The sequence below is a fragment of the Coregonus clupeaformis genome, chromosome 23, assembly GCF_020615455.1.
Source record: "Coregonus clupeaformis isolate EN_2021a chromosome 23, ASM2061545v1, whole genome shotgun sequence".
Classification (NCBI taxonomy): domain Eukaryota; kingdom Metazoa; phylum Chordata; class Actinopteri; order Salmoniformes; family Salmonidae; genus Coregonus; species Coregonus clupeaformis.
The window spans coordinates 14,364,699-14,386,631 of record NC_059214.1 but is presented as its reverse complement, the minus strand read 5'-3'; the positions used below and the strand labels follow the sequence as shown (position 1 = coordinate 14,386,631).

Below are 21,933 nucleotides of genomic sequence, written 5' to 3'. Positions count from 1 at the left end.
ATGGCTGAAAACGTTTTACTTTTAAACTCGGACAAAACAGAGATGCTTGTTCTAGGTCCCAAGAAACAAAGAGATATTCTGTTAAATCTGACAATTCATCTTGATGGTTGTAAAGTCGTCTCAAATAAAACTGTGAAGGACCTCAAGCGTTACTCTTGACCCTGATCTCTCTTTTGACGAACATATCAAGACTGTTTCAAGGACAGCTTTTTTCCATCTACGTAACATTGCAAAAATCAGAAATTTTCTGTCCAAAAATGATGCAGAAAAATTAATCCATGCATTTGTTACTTCTAGATTAGACTACTGCAATGCTCTATTTTCCGGCTACCCGGATAACGCACTAAATAAACTTCAGTTAGTGCTAAATACGGCTGCTAGAATCCTGACTAGAACCAAGAAATTTGATCATATTACTCCAGTGCTAGCTTCCCTACACTGGCTTCCTGTTAAGGCAAGGGCTGATTTCAAGGTTTTACTGTTAACCTATAAAGCGTTACATGGGCTTGCTCCTACCTATCTTTCCGAGTTGGTCCTGCCGTACATACCAATACGTACGCTACGGTCACAAGACGCAGGCCTCCTAATTGTCCCTAGAATTTCTAAGCAAACAGCGGGAGGCAGGGCTTTCTCCTATAGATCTCCATTTTTATGGAACAGTCTGCCTACCCATGTGAGAGACGCAGACTCGGTCTCAACCTTTAAGTCTTTACTGAAGACTTATCTCTTCAGTAGGTCATATGATTGAGTGTAGTCTGGCCCAGGAGTGTGAAGGTGAACGGAAAGGCTGGAGCAACGAACAGCCCTTGCTGTCTCTGCCAGGCCGGTTCCCCTCTCCACTGGGGTTCTCTGCCTCTAACCCTGTTGCAGGGGCTGAGTCACTGGCTTGCTGGTGCTCTTTCATGCCGTCCCCTGGGAGGGGTGCATCACTTGAGTGGGTTGAGTTACTGACGTGATCTTCCTGTTCGAGTTGGCGCCCCCCCTTGGTTTGTGCTGTGGTGGAGACCTCTGTGGGCTATACTCGGCCTTGTCTCAGGATTGTAAGTTGGTGGTTGGGGATATCCCTCTAGTGGTGCGGGGGCTGTGCTTTGGCGGAGTGGGTGGGGTTATATCCTACCTGTTTGGCCCTGTCCGGGGGTTTCTTCGGATGGGGCCACAGTGTCTCCGGACCGCTCCTGTCTCAGCCTCCAGTATTTATGCTGCAGTAGTTTATGTGTCGGGGGGCTGGGGTTAGTTGGTTATACCTGGAGTACTTCTCCTGTCTTATCCAGTGTCCTGTGTGAATTTAAGTATGCTCTCTCTAATTCTCTTGTTCTCTCTTTCTCTCTGAGAACCTGAGCCTTAGGACCATACGTCAGGACTACCGGGCATGATGACACCTTGCTGTCCCCAGTCCGCCTGGCCTTGCTGCTATTCCAGTTTCAACTGTTCTGCCTGCGGCTACGAAACCCCTACCTGTCCCAGACCTGCTGTTTTCAACTCTTAATGATCGGCTATGAAAAGCCAACTGAGAGACCTGAGCCCTAGGACCATACGTCGGGACTACCGGCCGTGGTGACTCCTTGCTGTCCCCAGTCCGCCTGGCCTTGCTGCTATTCCAGTTTCAACTGTTCTGCCTGCGGTTATGGAACCCCTACCTGTCCCAGACCTGCTGTTTTCAACTCTTAATGATCGGCTATGAAAAGCCAACTGAGATTTATTCCTGATTATTATTTGACCATGCTTGTCACTTATGAACATTTTTGAACATCTTGGCATGGTTCTGTTATAATCTCCACCCGGCACAGCCAGAAGAGGACTGGCCACCCCTCATAGCCTGGTTCCTCTCTAGGTTTCTTCCTAGGTTTTCGCCTTTCTAGGGAGTTTTTCCTAGCCACCGTGCTTCTACACCTGCATTACTAGCTGTTTGGGGTTTTAGGCTGGGTTTCTGTACAGCACTTCGAGATATTAGCTGATGTAAGAAGGGCTATATAAAATAAAATTGATTGATTGATTGAGTATGCTTGTCACCGACAGGGACTGGGTCAAAGAGCAAAGCCCAGGTAAGAAGTTAGAGGAAAACCTGCCTCATTCTTTTGAAAACCCTGGGATAGAGCGGGACAATGACACAAAAAAATTTATAATGCCAAAGACACACCAGAATGGCTTTCCAAGAGGTGTTAAGTGTCCCTGAGTGTTCTAGTGTCAGTCCAGACTTAAACTGGACTCCATGCCCCGATGAACTGAGGCTGTTCTGAGGGCAAAAGCGGGGGGTGCAACTCGATATTAGGAAGGTGTTCTTAATGTTTTGTACACTCAGTGTATATTTCAATAGTACATACGGTACTTTATTACTAAGGTATGGATACTGTGATACATTATCTTGTCCCTAATGGATGTGAGTGTTATGTAAGTCAGATTGAGGGTTATGTGTACAATCTGTATTGGTTGGAGACAGTTTTGTGTTGTGCCTGATATAATGGCTTATTTCAGTTAGTTTGCTGTACAAATTGCAGTCATATAAATAAACAGCTTCATTTATCTGACAGGCAATGTTATTCAATTAATTGATATCAGGCATAAAATGATCAGTCTCAAGGATCACTCCATTACACATTTCAATAATATTGTATTTTAACCTTCGATGTCACCTGTGTAAACATTGCCTTTGGTTTGTATACCAAGTTAGTTTACTTATTTTGTCCAGAAGTCCTGTCAGTTCTGTCTTTCTTATCAGTGTAACTGAACCAGTTGTTTAACACAGCTCCAGGTCCACACCGCAGGGGAGTCTGGGAAAGCCAGACGACCCCCTTCAGCAGCTCGTCAAAAGACGAACGCAGTGCGATCTAATGAGCCAATACGCCACAGTTACCGTGGAGATGAGTGACAAAGTATCTGCGCTCTGGAAGCATCATAAAAAGGAAAGGGGAAAAAAACTCAGTACCTCTGACTTTGATGGTAGCGACATTCTGTAACTGTGGGGGCTTAACTGTAGGCATGTCAGTGATGCTACGACGTGGCGCTTTCAAAGAGCAAAACAAGATCGACGTCAAACAAGAGCAGGGTAGCGGTAAACAAACGCACCTGATATCTGCTGTCGTCCCGTAATGGCATGCCAAGGTACCTCTCGGAAAATGCTGATGCTGTTCAAATAGAAAGTGATACACTCTAAGAAGGTGGCAGGTACAGACAGTGTTTCAGTACTTCAGGTGAGCTAAGTGTTACTTTTGCCGACACTACACAAAAAGTGATCTCTGTCATTGTGCATCCAAACTAAATGCTCCTGAGTGGCGCAGTGGTCTAAGGCACTGCATCGCAGTGCTAACTGTGCCACTAGAGATCCTGGTTCGAATCCAGGCTCTGTCGCAGCCGGCCGCGACCGGGAGACTCATGGGCGGCGCACAATTGGCCCAGCGTCGTCCAGGGTAGGGGAGGGAATGGCCGGCAGGGATGTGGGTTCAGTTGATAGAGCATGGCGTTTGCAACGCCAGGGTTGTGGGTTCGATTCCCACGGGGGGCCAGTATAATAAAATGTATTCAGTAACTGTAAGTCGCTCTGGATAAGAGCGTCTGCTAAATGACTAAAATGTAATGTAAATGTAAGAATTATTATATTAATTGTTTTAGGGAAATTACAAAAAATGTCAACTTCATATTCATACCACAACTTAATATCTCCAGCACCACCAGAACATCAACATGTGAACATTTTGTGTGTCAATGTTTTGTAGTAAAAAAGATAGGGGAAGATAAGCATTTCCAATGACATCATCGGTGTGCATCCTGTGATTTTAACCAATTATGATTAGGATTGCCTACTAATTGCCTACTGATTGTCTACTAATTGGTTGATGATGTCATTGGAAACACTTATCTTCCTCTATCTTTTTTACTACAAAATATGTTGATGTTGGGGTGGTGATCAAGATGATGAATATGAAGTTAAACAATTTAGAAATGTCCCTTTAAGACATCAAAGTGCATAAGTAGCCAGTGAGATCTTATGATACTGGGATCTCTATGGTTTAATCTTCAGTCATTTGGTCTCTCTCTGTGGCTCAGGTGTTGCAATGTATCATTTTAATGTACAATTTGAACATTATCCTAATTCCTTATTGAGGGATGTCTTACAAATAAGACCATCACCTACATAAATGGTGCCCCATGTGAGGAGAATCCCCTACTCAGATGTCAACCCTTCAGTCACCTCTCCTTTGCTACCCCTCTATCTATCCATGTGAAGTGTAATTTCTGGAACCAGTCAAAAGATTGGGATTGCCAAAAGCCCTGTTAGACCCAATTGATGCTATGCAGGTATATCACACAAGAGATTGTGATGCCTATTTCATAACATGAGAAAGACTGTTTGCTGCTTAATACACATAAGTGACAAGAACATGAAATCATAATAGATGACTGTCTTTAAAGCCTTGCATCTAACTTGTTGAGAACACTTTACATTAAACATATTAAAGCAGTCATTCAAACTGTCATAAAAGTCATCATAAAAGGTCATAAAGGTTTATACCAACCAATATTTTACAATCAAGCTTCTACTCACCATATAGTCTCCAGTCCGTGACTGGGGACATTGCTACAGAACATTTGAACAGGCTGTCGGTTGATTTGAGCATCATTAATATCATATAGGCACCATAACCCTGGAAAATATCAAACAAAGAAGTACACAAAAAAGAAATGACAGTTTTATCTGTTCACTTTTCAATCCTGGGGCACAGCCACCAAAGAAAGGGAAAGTTTGTTTGTGTTGAGTATGTTTGTCTCCTAAAGTCATTAAAGTCAACTTGAGACAAGCAAGCTGGAGCCTCTGTGAGAGAATCGGTCAATAGAATCTTACCCTCCCAAATACTCCTATCCGTGTACGATCAATGTACGGGAATGTCAACATGTATCTGAAATAAATAATATTGAGGAGATGCCAAAGTTACAAAGCATGATATCATAGAATTGAATTCAGGAATATGAATACAGTTTTTAAAGTTGTTTGCCAAATTCAGTTAAATAGAAAACGTAAGCAGATAGTTAAATTGGCATATATTCTAAGCCTAATTACTAAATTAGACTCGATGGGATCAAAGGATCAAACTAGAACATACTCCACAGCTGCGATTTGATCCTGCACCTCTACTGTCCCCAAACGCTGGTGGACCTCATGTAGAACCCTCTGGCCCAAGAAGCCACTCCCTCTGCCGTCTAGACGAGCCACGATGACGTTATCCGAGCTGACCAGAACCGAGTCCCAGTCCAGAATGAATCGGTCGCTCACAGCCTGGCCACCGGGGGAGCCATCGCTGAAATTATAGATACAAATGACAGAATGAAACAGTGTTGACACCAACAAAAGCATACAGTGCTTGAGGCGGTCCTAATATGGGCATCAGTCTGGCTCTCACCATGGGGTCCATACCAACCATAATAGACATGAAATAAATGAATAAATAAAAACACCAGTGTGCACAGACACTGAAGGAGATACGTACACTACCAGAAGCAGGCCATAGTGACGTGATTCAGAAAAGTCTGGTGGGTAGGAGATCTTCAAAGGCAGATCTGAGCAGAGAAAGCAGCCATTAGCAACAACCTTAGAATAATAGAAAGAGAAACTGACATTTATTTATTTTTTATAGCAAAAATGATCAATTTTACCAAAATGTTCCATCTGGATTGTTCTGAAGTCCGTCATTTCAATCCTCTTGATCTTCAAAGCTGCCTTCAGTAAAGAGTTGTTCTCAAGGATGTAGTAATCTATGTTGAGGGACAAGGTTGCATTAGTTTTAGAAGTGTCCACAACGCGGGCCACAGTCGTGTAGTGGAAGGTATACGCAGGTATACGCGTTATACCCACTTTTTTCAGTAGGCATTGCGTATACTCACTTCTTAATCCCCACCGATGCGTGTCAAAGTAGTTTAGTGGAGGTATACACTGTATCAATTATGTAGTACAATAGAAAAATCATGCACAAAGTAGCCTACACAAATGCAAAGCACACAAAATATTTGGCTAATCCAATCACTGAATAATTGCAAACGTTACATAAAAAAAAATTATGCACTCACTAACTCTAAGTCACTCTGGATAAGAGCGTCTGCTAAATGACTAAAATGTCAATGTAAAAAATGGCCAACAAAGTAATAATGTGCACGTGAACAGCGGCTGAAATGGCTCTGATTGGCTGGTCATTCAGAACATTACTTTGCTTCAATCAAAGATTTTTGCTTGGTGGCGCCTTGGCTGTGCATAAAAGTAACAAGGATATCTTGAGATATCTCAACGTTTTTTTATCTTTCTCACATGCTGACACCAAACATTTGAAGTGCGCTCCTCGTGACAATTGTGCACCGCAGCTTAGGACACGGTAGAGCACGCAGACTCATTTTTGGCACGCCTGGAGCAGGTAAAGAGATGTGCTGCTGTTGAGGCAGGGTGATGCCGCTACACTGACTTCTTTTGCAGACATGATATGCTAATTAGAGGGACAAAGTGGACGCGCAGAAACCCCTCTCTCTATTCATCTCTCTCTTTCGTGTCTTTGATGTTTGTTGAAAATGTATTTTGATAGATACACCATAGGCCTAGATAGTGAGATGTACTGTACTGTATTGTTAAATTCTAAATGACCAAAAATATACACATTTCTTTGGTAAATATTATATATGTTTAAAACCATAATGGTTGTGGTGTTTAAATGTTGACAAGATGAATAGCATATGAAGTCAAATGTGTTAAAACTACCTAATCTGTCTGAAACTCCATTGTTTGGCTCTTGAGCGCATCTTGGAATATTCATGCATTAGGCCTATTGTATGTTCTGTAATTCTATTCAAAAACATTTTATCGTCTCCCATTATCCAACTTGCTATCCAGCTGTATCTATTTTTTATACAATGGGTAGAGTGAAGCTTTTTAGCCTATATTATGTAGTACAGTCACTGAACTGCTTTTTACACTGCTGGCTCTGATTTATTATTTTCACATTTTCAATTTCAGCACAGTTGCAGGCTTCCAGCAACTGTGTTGAATGGCTAACCAGGCCAGCCTAGTTCAGATTGGCTCTGTAGTGTGAAGAGAGGTACTGTAGGAACAGAACATAAGAACACAATGATGGTTTACACACTGCACAACTAAACTGACACTGAGCCATGCCAAGCCAAGCCCAGATAAGTGGGCCTGGATCTGCATCCACCATAATGGCTTGAACCATGCTAGAAAGGTCAGTGTGAAAACAATATCCAGACCATCACAGTACAGCTTGGGTTGGCCTGACTGTCAAAGACCAATATGGTATTTGTCATTTTAGGTCATTCAGAGCACATGTCACTCTTTCTAATATAATTTTTCACACAGGGAGCTTTTCCTTTGCTGGGCGGGCTGTTTGAGAAATGTATTGCACAATTCTATCCACTTCTCCAGGCACCACTACAACACTGGTGGGCCACTTATCTTTGTGCTCTTAGAAGCAAGTGGAATTACAGTGCCTTCAGAAAGTATTCATACCCCTTAACTTATTCCACATTGTGTTGTGTTACAGCCTGAATTCAAAATGGATTACATCAATTTTTTTCCACACTTCTACACAAAACCCCAATAATGACAAAGTGAAAACATATTTTTAGAAATGTTAGCTAAATTATTGAAAATTAAATACAGAAATATCTCATTTACATAAGTATTCACACCCCTGAGTCAATACTTTGTAGAAGCACCTCTGGCAGCGATTACAGCTGTGAGTCTTTCTGGGTAAGTCTCTAAGAGCTTTCCACACCTGGATTGTGCAACATTTGCCCATTATTCTTTTTAAAATTCTTTAAGCTCTGTCAAATTGGTTGTTGATCATTGTTAGAAAAACATTTTCAGATCTTGCCATATGTTCAAGTAGATTTAAGTCAAAATTATAACTCGGCCACTCAGGAACATTCACTATCTTCTTGGTAAGCAACTCCAGTATAGATTTGGCCTTGTGTTTCAGGTTATTGTCCTGCTGAAAGGTGAATTCTTCTCCCACTGTCTGGTGGAAAGCAGACTGAACCAGGTTTTCCTCTCGGATTTTGTCTGTGCATAGCTCCATTCCATAAATCTTTTATCCCGAAAAACTCCCCAGTATAACGTCAGTGCCTTGTTGCAAACAGGATGCATGTTTTGGAATATTTGTATTCTGTACAGGCTTCCTTCTTTTCACTCTGTCAATTAGGTTAGTATTGTGGAGTAACTACAATGTTGTTGATCCATCCTCAGTTTTCTCCTATCACAGCCATTCAACTCTAACTGTTTTAAAATCACCATTGGCCTCATGGTGAAATGCCTGAGCTGTTTCCTTCCTCTCCGGCAACTGAATTAGGAAGGACTCCTGTATCTTTGTAGTGACTGGGTCATACACCATCCAAAGCATAATTAATAACTTCACCATGCTCAAAGGGATATTTAGTGTCAGCTTTTTTTCTTCTTTCATTTACCAATAGGTGCCCTTCTTTGCGATTCATTGGAAAACCTCCCTGGTCTTTGTAGTTGAATCTGTGTTTGAAATTCACTACTTGACTGAGGGACATTACAGATAATTGTATATGTGGGGTACAGAGATGGGGTAATCATTAAAAAATCATGTTAACCACTATTATTGCACACAAAGAGAGTCCATGCAACTTTTTATGTGACTTGTTAACCACATTTTTACTCCTTTAGGCTTGCCATAACAAAGAGGTTGAATAATTATTTACTCATTTTTTATTAATTTGTGAACATTTCTAAAATCAAAATTCCACTTTTACATTGTGGGATATTGTGTGTAAATCTGTGGCACAAAATCTCAATTTAATTCATTTTAAATTCATGCTGTAACACAACAGAATGTGGACAAAGTCAAGGGGTGTGAATACTTTCTGAAGGCACTTTATATTAGACTTCTAAAACTCATTAAAGCCCTATTTGGACATGATAAGTTTTACTGGGGGAGGTCGGATAATATATTTATGTGCAAGAGCACAAAAATGTTTTTTTTGACAAACTCGAAGGTACTCTGATAATACTAGTCCCGTGCTTACCGTCATCCTTATGTTGTCTGAGACATTACAGAGTTCGACAGGTTCTGCTCGCAGTTTGAGCAAGAAAACAAGAACGGATTTGAAAACTTGATGCTTAAAACAAAGGGCAGCGCATATATTTCATATGAATGGCCTACATTCAACTTTCACAGTGAATATTTTTGTTTATACACTTTGTGCCAATGGATTGAACTTGAACGTCACCAAATGTGTCAGTTTAATTAAATGTGCAATAAAAAACTATGTCTACCGTAGATCGCTAAAATAATATTATGATTACACTTCCTCAATTTAAATATTATTGGGACAGCTATACATTTGTCTAGGCATGTTGAAAAAATCTTCACGCCTAGAATAAAAACCTTCAGGCTTCCGTCATGAGTCAATTGAATTAAAAATATTAAGATTTAGAATAACTTATCCTGTGTGAATCGTCCTCTGGAATAACGCACATGCTGGGGTAATACTTACATGATATTTTAGTAATACTACTCCTGTCCGAATACGGTTTAAGACTTCTCTTTCAAGCCTGAAGTAAAAATATAACTATAAACTCAAGTGCAGAGAAAATATGGAAACGATGACAAATTAAGGTCTTTCCGGCACAGACTTACAGTGGGGAGAACAAGTATTTGATACACTGCCGATTTTGGAGGTTTTCCTACTTACAAAGCATGTAGAGGTCTGTAATTTTTATCATAGGTACACTTCAAAAAATTTCAGAAAATCACATTGTATGATTTTTAAGTAATTAATTTGCATTTTATTGCATGACATAAGTATTTGATACATCAGAAAAGCAGAACTTAATATTTGGTACAGAAACCTTTGTTTGCAATTACAGAGATCATACGTTTCCTGTAGGTCTTGACCAGGTTTGCACACACTACAGCAGGGATTTTGGCCCACTCCTCCATACAGACCTTCTCCAGATCCTTCAGGTTTCGGGGCTGTCGCTGGGCTATACGGACTTTCAGCTCCCTACAAATATTTTCTATTGGGTTCAGGTCTGGAGACTGGCTAGGCCACTCCAAGACCTTGAGATGCTTAGTTGCTTAGTTGCCCTGCCTGTGTGTTTCGGGTCATTGTCATGCTGGAAGACCCAGCCACGACCCATCTTCAATGCTCTTACTGAGGTAAGGAGGTTGTTGGCCAAGATCTCACAATACATGGCCACATCCATCCTCCCCTCAATACGGTGCAGTTGTCCTGTCCCCTTTGCAGAAAAGCATCCCCAAAGAATGATGTTTCCACCTCCATGCTTCACGGTTGGGATGGTGTTCTTGGGGTTGTACTCATTATTCTTCTTCCTCCAGACACGGCGAGTGGAGTTTAGACAAAAAAGCTCTATTTTTTTCTCATCAGACCACATGACCTTCTCCTATTCCTCCTCTAGATCATCCAGATGGTCATTGGCAAACTTCAGACGGGCCTGGACATGCGCTGGCTTGAGCAGGGGGACCTTGCGTGTGCTGCAGGATTTTAATCCATGACGGCGTAGTGTGTTACTAATGGTTTTCTTTGAGACTGTGGTCCCAGCTCTCTTCAGGTCATTGACCAGGTCCTGCCGTGTAGTTCTGGGCTGATTCCTCACCTTCCACATGATCATTGATGCCCCACGAGGTGAGATCTTGCATGGAGCCCCAGACCGAGGGTGATTGACCGTCATCTTGAACTTCTTCCATTTTCTAACAATTGCGCCAACAGTTGTTGCCTTTTCACCAAGCTGCTTGACTATTGTCCTGTAGCCCATCCCAGCCTTGTGCAGGTCTACAATTTTATCCCTGATGTCCTTACACAGCTCTCTGGTCTTGGCCATTGTGGAGAGGTTGGAGTCTGTTTGATTGAGTGTGTGGCAGGTGTCTTTTATACAGGTAACGAGTTCAAACATGTGCAGTTAATACAGGTAATGAGTGGAGAACAGGAGGGCTACTTAAAGAAAAACTAACAGGTCTGTGAGAGCCGGAATTCTTACTGGTTGGTAGGTGATCAAATACTTATGTCATGCAATAAAATGCAAATTCATTACTTAAAAATCATACAATGTGATTTTCTGGATTTTTGTTTTAGATTCCATCTCTCACAGTTGAAGTGTACCTATGATAAAAATTACAGACCTCTACATGCTTTGTAAGTAGGAAAACCTGCAAAATCGGCAGTGTATCAAATACTTGTTCTCCCCACTGTAAATGAGATTTTGAGTGGGTGTTGAACAGTGTCCTTGATAACCAACTAAGTGCCAATTGTTTGGCCCAAGACTTTAAATGGCTCATAAGGCCAGATGCATTGTGTTTCCTAACCCATAATAAGATGTTGGGTTGTCTACCATTAAGACAGGACTGTGGTATTGTCAAAACACACATACACTGATTCCAGATGTGAACCATGTTGTACATCACAATAATGAACTATGGTCAGCCTTTGACCAGCCTGGGAGGTGCTGCCTGCATCGGAGTTTGACCACTGTAACATTATCAGTGTCTGACGTACAATGGACTAGGTGTGCTATTGATCTTGTCGCAACTGGCAGCGTTAATATCAGACTCACTGCAGTGCAGAAATGTTACTTTTTCCAAAGACATCTTATACCATCAACTGCTTGTCAATGGTGGTTTTTAAAAGAAGCCCTTCTGCCATTTTCTCCATATGGAACAACAAAATGAATGCCTATTGCATCTTCTATTTCAGACATCTGAGAGGAAACTGAATGGAATGGAATTCATCCAGCATTTCTAATAGAAACCCAATATCAGTAGGCGTCTCATTATGAAACCACCAAGGCCCCGAAGTTCTCAGCTGTGGATTGGAAGGTCTGGCCAAATAATCCTTGCCAAATTGCTTGCCTTTTTTCCACTGCAGCTGTTAACATTCAAGATAAAACATCGATAGAAATCCGGACTTGGGGACGGCGTAAAGGAAAATAATGAAATTAAGACAACGAGGGGGTCATTTCAACAAGGGTAACAGTGAGAGGGGAGCAGGCATTTTAAAGAGCAAATCATCAATATTTGAACAAAGTGAGCAATGGCTGTTTTTTTCATCCTTTCAACACTTGTTGGTTCTGGCAAAACGCCAATGTTCTAAGTTCTCTCACTAATTCCTTTAATAAGTTCAGGACATGACCATCAATTGAGGAAGATTAAGTTGAGTTCTTACTGGCATTATTGAGGCTGTGTAAGATCACAGTGGGTGCTCCCGGACCTGCAAGAAATAAAAAAAGTTAGACATACAAATGCATCCGATCTGTACATAGAGAGGTACAAAAATAGCACCTTTCAAACAAGGTAGCACAGTCACAAATACAATACAGCAGCCTTTCCAATCCCCTAGCTGCTGTCACAACCACTGTCACTTCCCCTTCTTTACCTATTACAGTCAATGGTTAAAGGTCATTCAAACTGCCTCTAATAACCTGGGCTTGTCAAATTAAGTCAATTCTATTCAGCACCCGTTGGAAGACACCCACACTGAGGTTAATAAGATTTAGCGGTCGCTGTTCGGCGGCCCAACCCTCCACAAATCACTCCTATAGCAACTATCAGACCTGTTTACTCAGGCTAGCACCTCCATTTAAATAATGCTAGCCAAGGTAATGGTGATTTAACAGCCACACACTGTTGCCAGGAATGGTAAATATATGAGGCTTTTAAAGCCCAGCACTGATCAATGAAGAGTAAGTTTTGTTTCATTTCCACCACTTAAGGCAAGTTTTATCATATACTTTTTTTATTTAAAAAAAGATGAGATTATTCACAACGATGCAGTGTTAAAACTCTTAAGGAGCACTGGCTCTCAAGGATATTGCGAACTCAGCAAAAGAAAAAGGCTGCTGTTATGTCACACAGAGAAATGGTTTCTAATTTGTGTACCTGCTCGAAAACGGTAATGATATCCGTCGCGTTTGATGGAGGGAATTAACTAGCTTTAATATGCTTGATGAGGAAAGTGGTCGTGACAAGCTGCTTGGTTTCTACTGAATTTAGCCTAATCCTCAGATGATGTGCTAACTGCATTGTGTTTATAGCTCACAAACAGAAGGATGGTACATTTTGGCCATTAACTCATGGTACACAAGACAAACACACCCAAGCATATGGTTAAAACAAACCCAAACAATAAACTGTGGCGGCAATTAACTCCTTTTAATGGGCTACGCATGGCACAATAACAACGCCTAAAGCAATTATACACAATAGAGCGGCTATTTTGTTATTTTTTTTATGCTCCTTATTTGGAATTGTTTGATAGTGTCTCTCCACACTAAATGTTGAATAATGACAGATTGCCAAAGGCAATCCCCTGACATCTGTCAAATTGGTTGTGGCTCGAGTGGCCACTTAAACAAAATGGTTGACTACATTGGAAAAGACAACATCTCAACTGTAATTGAATCATCCATCCATCTCAAATGGATCTCAGATTATGTTTGTTTAATGGAGTTAATTTTCATATTATTTTATGTTAGACTATTCATCACAAAAATATAATTTACTCTACACGCAAAAGTACAAGAATTTCCCAGCACACATTGGAAGACATCCTCCTGGTAGTGACACGTCTCTGGCCTTTTAAGAGATCAAACATATATATAGAAATATAAAAATGAAAACATTTGCATAAAGACCTGTTGCTCCTAGCACAGTTTGTTGGATGGAGTGTGCTAAATATGCTTGCTCACTATATATACACTTCCAGTCAAAAGTTTGGACAAACCTACTCATTTAAGGGTTTTTCTTTATTTTTTACCGTTTTTTACATTGTAGAATAATAGTGAAGACATCAAAACTATGAAATAACACATATGGAATAATGTAGTAACCAAATAACTGTTAAACAAATCAAAATATATTTTATACTTGAGATTCTTCAAATAGCCACCCTTTGACTTGATGACAGCTTTGCACACTCTTGGCATTCTCTCAAACAGCTTCATGAGGTAGTCACCTGGAATGCATTTCAATTAACAGGTGTGCCTTCTTTAAAGTTAATTTGTGGAATTGATTTCCGTCTTAAAGCGTTTGAGCCAATCAGTTGTGTTGTGACAAGATAGTGGGGATGTACAGAAGATAGCCCTAATAGGTAAAAGACCAAGTCCATTTTATGGCAAGAATAGCTCAAATAAGCAAAGAGAAACGACAGTCCAGGACATGAAGATCAGTCAATACGGAACATTTCAATAACTTTGAACGTTTCTTCAAGTGCATTCGCAAAAACCATCAAGCGCTATGATGAAACTGTCTCTCATGAGGACCGCCACAGGAATGGAAGACCCAGAGTTACCTCTGCTGCAGAGGATAAGTTCATTAGAGTTACCAGCCTCAGAAATTGCAGCCTAAATAAATGCTTCACAGAGTTCAAGTCACAGACATATCTCAACATCAACTGTTCAGAGGGGAATGTTTGAATCAGGCCTTCATGTTCGAATTGCTGCAAAGAAACCACTACTAAAGGACACCAATAAGAAGAAGAGACCTGCTTGGGCCAAGAAACACAAGCAATGGACATTAGACCGGTTGTCACGAATTCAGCCGAGGCTGCCCTCCTCCTTGCTCGAGCAGGCTTCGGCGTTCGTCGTCACCGGAGTACTAGCTGCTACCAATCCATGTTTCTATGTTCTACTTGTTTTTCTGTATTGGTCTCACTTGTTTCCCATCATGTAATAATGTCTTCCCTATTTAACCCTCTGGCTCACATTGTGTGTTGTGCGTGTTTGTCCATGTTTTGGTTGTCGTATCTGAGCGGGTTGTTCCTCCCTGCGTGGAGATATGTTCATTGAGATACCTACGAGTAAAGTACGTTTTTCGATCAGCTCTGTGTCCTGTGCCTGACCTGAGCCTGGACTCCCGAGTGGCGCAGTGGTCTAAGGCACTGCATCGCAGTGCTAGCTGTGCCACTAGAGATCCTGGTTCGAGTCCAGGCTCTGTCGCAGCCGGCCGCGACCGGGAGACCCATGGGTGGCGCACAATTGGTCCAGCGTCGTCCAAGGTAGGGGAGGGTTTGGCCGGCAGGGATGTGGGTTCGTTTCCCACGGGGGGCCAGTATAAAATAATAAAAATAAAAAAAAACATGTATGCATTCACTAACTGTAAGTCGCTCTGGATAAGAGCGTCTGCTAAAATGTAATGGAAAATGTCCTACCGCATTACACTGACGCCTTGACAGTGGTGGAAATGTGTCCTTTGGTCTGGAGTCCAAATCAGAGATTTTTTGGTTCCAACCGCCGTGTATTTGTAAGACGCGGTGTGGGTGAACGGATGATCTCCGCATGTGTAGTTCCCACCGTAAAGCATGGAGAAGGAGGTGTTATGGTGTGGGGATGCTTTGCTGGTGACACTGTCAGTGATTTATTTAGAATTCAAGGCACACTTAACCAGCATGGCTACCACAGCATTTTGCAGCGATACGTCGTCCCATCTGGTTTGGGCTTAGTGGGACTATCATTTGTTTTTCAACAGGACAATGTCCCAACACACCTCCAGGCTGTGTAAGGGCTATTTTAACAATAAGGAGAGTGATGGAGTGCTGCATCAGATGACCTGGCCTCCACAATCACCCGACCTCAACCCAATTGAGATAGTTTGGGATGAGTCGGACGACAGTGTGAAGGAAAAGCAGCCAACAAGTGCTCAGCATATGTGGGAACTCCTTCAAGACTGTTGGAAAAGCATTCCAGGTGAAGCTGGTTGAGAGAATGCCAAGAGTGTGCAAAGCTGTCATCAAGGCAAAGGGTGGCTATTTGAAGAATCTCAAATCTCAAATATATTTAGATTTTTTTAACACTTATTTGGTTACTACATTATTCCATATGTGTTATTTCATAGTTTTGATGTCTTCACTATTATTCTACAATGTAAAAAATAGTAAAAATAAAGAAAAACCCTTGAATGAGTAGGTGTGTCCAAACCTTTGACTGGTACTGTATATATATATACATATATATTCCCTAGTATAAAATAACATAGTGGTTTTGTCTCTAACATACTGTATCTCTTCAGTGTATGATTATCAGCAGGTTATGTTAGCTTTTAGCATATCTATCCTACTATTACATTGGTGGTGGTTGTATTGGCTCTTAACATATGATGTATCTTACAGGAAAACAGTGAGCAGTTAAAATAAATGCTGTACTTTGGTTGGATTTGATCATTTATCTAAGATGTATATCTAAGCATATGATGCATTGGTTGGGTTTAGCAAATGGCCTAGCTGGCATACCTCCACAGTCTAGAATAAATTGTTTGTTGATGTTGGTTACAAATGTCTTTAAATAACCTCTCAAAGAAAGTTGATGCTCTGGTTCTCTAAGCTCTACCAATATTTATCTGTCTTAAACAAAGAAAGATGAGGGGTGCTAGCATGTAGTTGAATATTAGCCTTAAATGATGCACTGCTTGTGTTAGCATTTAGCTTAGCTGACTAACTGTAAAATGACATGTATGGATTAGCCTGCTTGTGCTATATTGGCACTATGGAGCATACCTATACAATAGACTGTCTGTGTTAGCATTTAGCTTACTTTGCATTGTCCTGCTAGTGCTATTTTGGTGCTAGCTGTCTGTGTTAGCATTTAGCTCGGCTACTAGCGTACCTTTACAGTGGAGGATGATGTGCTGATCACTGGGGTTTATCTCAGCATTGAAGAAAAGACAGTGGGCCTTATTTAGCTCACACGTCAGACAGTGTCGAGGGAACAACCCCACAGTCTTCACACTGAAAGGAAGGGAAAGAGGGAAGATTAGGAGACCATTTTAGCCTCCACTGCAAATCCTGAAGAGCAGGCCTATTGAATATCTAGCACCTGTGGGGTTTTCAGTTAGCACATGATATTTACACTCTACAGAAATGAAGAGATGAGCAAAGTTGAGGTTGGGAGTTCATTGGTTCACCTGAAAGCATTTGAAATGTAATTAAGCTAATTCGGCCTTATCAAAAGAGCAGCTGGATTTGGATATGGTTTGTTGAAAAATGTAATTATTACCTCTCCAGACTTCAGACTCTTTATAAGAGTCAGGTAACTGTCAAAATAATGCAAATACTTGAATAAATGAGGGATACAAATGATATTGAAAGCAGGTGCTTCCACATAGGTGTGGTTCCTGAGTTAATTAAGCAATTAACATCCCATCATGCTTAGGTTCATGTGTAAAAATGCTAGGCAGGCCATTATTTTGGATACCATGGTAATGCCCCCATAGGATGACAATACCCACATCCACGGGGCATGAGTGGTCACTGAATGGTTTAATGGGCATGAAAATGATGTAAACCATATGCCATGGTCATTTCAGTCACCAGATCTCAACCCAATTGAACACTTATGGGAGATTTTGGAGCGGTGCCTGAGACAGCGTTTTCCACCATCATCAACAAAACATCAAATGATGGAATTTCTCACGAAAGAATGGTGTCTCATCCCTCCAATAGAGTTCCAAACACTTGTAGAATCTATGCCAAGGTGCATTGAAGCTGTTCTGGCTTGTGGTGGCCCAATGCCCTATTAAGACACTTTATGTTGGTGTTTTCTTTATTTTGTTACTTACCTGTATTATCTGGTGTACACAACCTTACATCAAGAGCGTCTCTATATTTCTGTATGCACAAAACTTCAGATGTTTACTGTTGTTATGAAATGTTCTTCACAAAAGGGAAATGATAGGAGATGAGAAGGACTGTAAAGCAAAGGGGAGCTGTCAAAAACCAGATTCAGGACAGGTTGCTAAATGTGTCACCTGAAAAGCTGTCTTCTCCGTGGTGAGCCTTCAGTGCTGAGGAAATATCTGTATGCAGGAAACAAACAAGTTAATTGGCTATCAAAGAAAACCGGTGGCCTTTGCTAACACGGTTATGGTTTAAATACTGTACATGCTCAAGCTGAGCTTCGTGTCTGTCATATTTACATTAGAAATAAACCTGATACTCCAATGGGGTGATTTCAAATAAGCAGCATTTGTCCTTGTACTTCATAAGCAATGTACATGACATTCAGCGTCTGCTAAATGACTTAAATGTAAATGTAGATTCAGTCTTGAGGCATTAGGCATGGTGTTTATTGGTGTCAAATTGAGAATAATAAAATCTGCCTATCTAGCTACAATAACATGCTAATCCAGTTACTACACAGTTTCACACTCAAGGTTATGTGTTTTACGATATGTAAATTCTTAAACCTCCTTTTCCCACCATGCACTATGGTGTGTTGTCTGTGATTGGCAGTTACATTGGTCTGAGAATTTGATTGGGAATGTACCTGACAACTTACAAGAGTAATGACACAAAGCCCCTCATAACATACAATGACATGTTCTGTTTGTGCTGTCGTCAACTCCTCTACAACATTCATTCATCATTCCATCCATGCACATATATGATCTGTCGACCAGACTAGCTGCTGCCTATGTATGAGATGCCTTTGTGTCAAGGATCGATGAGGAATGTGATGAATTATGATGAATGTAATTTTCAAGGTAAAATGTTAGGCGTTATCGCATATGGGACTCATAAACATGAGTCAGTTTCCAGATGCCCAACTATCTGTCACCTAGCCATACAACACTGATATACTGTATGTGTATATGCACAATACCTGAATCCTCATTATTCATATATTATGCACAGTCCAGAAGAGACACTCACATGTTGTCATTGCTCTCGTCATAGGCCAGGATCTTAGTTACTTCCCAGTTTCCTGATGTAAGATGGCGGACTTCGTTTTGATCTGCTCTGAACTGGAGGGAGGAAGGAGAACAGACACAGGAAATAAACAATTAGAAGAGTCATCTTACATATCTATAAAAAAGACTTAATCATCATCATCGTCATCATCATTGTTGTTCAGCTGCAAGTCGACCACAAACGTCATCCAGTAGCTACGGTCGAAGCCACTTTCATTGAGTCATCACATAATACATACAAAAGTACAGTGGCCATTGAGAGATAATGCTCACCACTATGGACACACAGTAGTAACATGACCCTCACTTCTTGTGCTGTAACCACAGAGATATTACCCTCACCCCAGTGGAAACTATAGCAACAGAACACTTTGAGTGGTAACCATGGTGACATGAGTGACCCTCGTCAGTGCAGTAACCATGGCGACGTGATCCTATACCTGTGTGGTGAACATGGCGATGTGATGGAACTCTCCGCGCCCGCCTTGCTTGACGGGCACCGTCAGGAAGAATCTGTTGCCGTCCCTGGAGAACACTGGTTCCTGGTTCTGCAGAAACAAACACAGCAAACATTTTACTTTTCAGTGTTATGACCTCATTACATGACCACAGAGATTGTGTAAAATACACTAGTAATATTCAAGTGTGTTGGCATTTTACAATCATTACCAATGTGCACATTAAAGATTGATTGAATTGAATGGAATGGAACTTTGATTTGATATGTTTGACCATGATTGACTTTACAGGAGTTAAGATGTTTTACCTGCTTTGAAAGCCAGAGCTCTGACGTTTCCTCATGCCTCTGAAATAGAAAGGCCAAAATGTTAACAGTTAATAGTATGTCCCGTTTTAACCAATTAACCATCCCACAAAGACAGCCCAAAGGCCTTCAAAATCATCCAATTCCCTTTCTTCCCCAATACTTTATAATGCCGGAATTTGTGCTCTTTCATTTAAAACCCATTGCAGAAAAGGACAAAAGCCCTGGCAGAGAAGTTGAATCCGGGCCCAGGCGAAGCAGCTTCTTGGCTGGAGCGCCTGTTTGGTTGTGCTCTAGCCGTCTGTGGGGCCTGACCCTGGAACAGTCAAACTGGACAGTTTCCCACAGACAGCCACGCTTTCCCCACAGGGGACTGCTGCTCTGCCCTGTTCCAGACAAAGCTTATAATAACACTCTGCAATCATTGCCATCAAAACAAATCGTGGGAAGGATAAATCTTTACTTTAGTGTTCATGAAAACAGTTCTATGAGATGTTAATTTAATAAAGGCTTCCCAGTAAAAAAATTATATAATAATTATTCTGATTTATAGTGTTTATAAATTTATAAATTCCACAAGAAAATCTTCTTCTTCAAAATGGTGGGTAAACAGAATATGCATACACCCCTTTACAAGCACCCTTTAGCATGCATAGTAAAAAGCACACAAAACAACACAGCAGGTGCTAAGCCCATACTGTAAACTGTTGATATAGAACTCATACAGTACTTTCAGATGAGGCATTCGAGTAAACGATCTCTTTCCCTTTGGTAGCATAGCAATAATAGAGTCAGTGCATTGTCTGCTCTCTCCTCCCACTGACAACACAACAGAATGACCCCCCACTGGGAGTGTGACCTAGAGTCGTGCCTCTCACCTTAACACAGGCCCCTGTGGTGGTGTCACACACGGTGAGGATTGACACATTCTGGGCACGGCTCATCCACCTGACCGCTGTCTTGGTTTTACTGATCCACTTGACCATGGCTACATAGTGCTCCCTATGAGAGAGAACAACCACAATTGTTATTTTCTGAAACATGGACAATGGCCTTGTCTCTCCAAAAAGCAAACTTTCCTAAATGTGTTTTCATAATTCCAGGCGGTGTATCACACCTTATTTTGAGGCTGTCTGGTGGTGTGAGCTCCTGTGTATGGGTCGGCCCGTACAAATTCACCACGTATAACTTCACTGTGGGGTTGGGTTGGCCCGCCTGAAAACAGAGTAAGTCTTTTAGATACTGTAGCACCACTACATATGATAAATCAAAGATGAATCATAGAGAAAAACACCACACATTACCAATCACCATGTCAACTAAGCTAAACATTGTATAATTACATTGTAAATATGTAGAGCAATATTATACAGTATATGTACCTACATAATAACCCAACTCCAAAACATCCACAATCAACGGATGGTAATAATAAACACATTAGAATCCTTGAACACATGCACTAACAATGAATAATAGCTACATTATGTCATTACACAATACAAACACATTTCATCGAATGGTGATACAAATGTTGGTAACCCTTTACGTCAAGTAAGTATATGCCCCTGTTACTATGTAACTACACAGTAAAAACTGTAGTAACAACATAGTAGTTACATAGGTGTTACTATGTAATAACATGGTAATAAGGTTGTAGCTATCAGTTATTGTACAATTGGAACAAGGAATGTGCATTTACACATCCACTTGCTGAAGGTTATTCCACATGTGTAATTACTGATGTTATTACACATTTTCTTGTTCCACTATGTAACTAATGTTTTGTAATTACACGTTTGAAAGTTACCTGTGAATTACCATGTTAATAACTCAAACCAAAATCTGACCTTGTTACAAGGTGCCACTGCCATCAAATTCACATGCAATACCAGGGTTGATAAATAGGCTAGGGCCTGGTTACAAAGCACACCCTGTCATTAACTACTGGTCATTTTTAATTTGTTTATTTCTATGTTATGACCTGACTCAAAGGCTATCCCGAATCAAATGTAATGTAAGAACAATGTGTTTACATAGGATATACTTGTAATTATCATGTACCCACCCAGGACCAAGCAACTTAATGTAAAGTGAAACCCAGTAGGGTATAACCTTTATAATTACCATGTAGTTAGAATATAATAACCTTTGCAGAGAGAAATTAGGAGACAGGAGAACATTAGGTATAACCCTTTTTAGTTACATTGTACTTACAATGTATAAATATTTAACAGCCAACCCTGTAATTGCAGTGTTGTTATAAGAGATATAAATGTATTTACATTTTAGCAGACGCTCTTATCCAGAGCGACTTACAGTTAGTGCATACATTATTTTTTTTCATACCCCCTGTGGGAATCGAACCCACAACCCTGGCGTTCAACTGAGCTACATCCCTGCCGGCCATTCCCTCCCCTACTCTGGACGACGCTGGGCCAATTGCACGCCACCCCATGGGGT

General features: G+C 40.9%; 1 protein-coding gene across 2 annotated transcripts in view; it reads right to left on the bottom strand.

The window, feature by feature from the left end:
• The window catches only part of LOC121536639 (inactive dipeptidyl peptidase 10-like), a 346,281-nt gene that overhangs the window by 8,780 nt on the left and 315,568 nt on the right, over positions 1 to 21,933 (bottom strand). For both annotated transcript variants that reach the window (XM_041844048.2, XM_041844049.2), the window contains exons 10-23: positions 20,588 to 20,685; positions 20,349 to 20,472; positions 19,474 to 19,512; positions 19,148 to 19,255; positions 18,670 to 18,761; positions 17,766 to 17,813; positions 16,625 to 16,746; positions 12,193 to 12,237; positions 5,647 to 5,745; positions 5,481 to 5,550; positions 5,097 to 5,291; positions 4,838 to 4,892; positions 4,541 to 4,640; positions 3,064 to 3,122 (exon numbers count right to left, since the gene is read on the bottom strand). In XM_041844048.2, the coding sequence (XP_041699982.2) occupies positions 3,064 to 3,122; positions 4,541 to 4,640; positions 4,838 to 4,892; positions 5,097 to 5,291; positions 5,481 to 5,550; positions 5,647 to 5,745; positions 12,193 to 12,237; positions 16,625 to 16,746; positions 17,766 to 17,813; positions 18,670 to 18,761; positions 19,148 to 19,255; positions 19,474 to 19,512; positions 20,349 to 20,472; positions 20,588 to 20,685 (1,254 nt within the window). The remainder of the gene's footprint in view (positions 1 to 3,063; positions 3,123 to 4,540; positions 4,641 to 4,837; positions 4,893 to 5,096; positions 5,292 to 5,480; positions 5,551 to 5,646; positions 5,746 to 12,192; positions 12,238 to 16,624; positions 16,747 to 17,765; positions 17,814 to 18,669; positions 18,762 to 19,147; positions 19,256 to 19,473; positions 19,513 to 20,348; positions 20,473 to 20,587; positions 20,686 to 21,933) is intronic.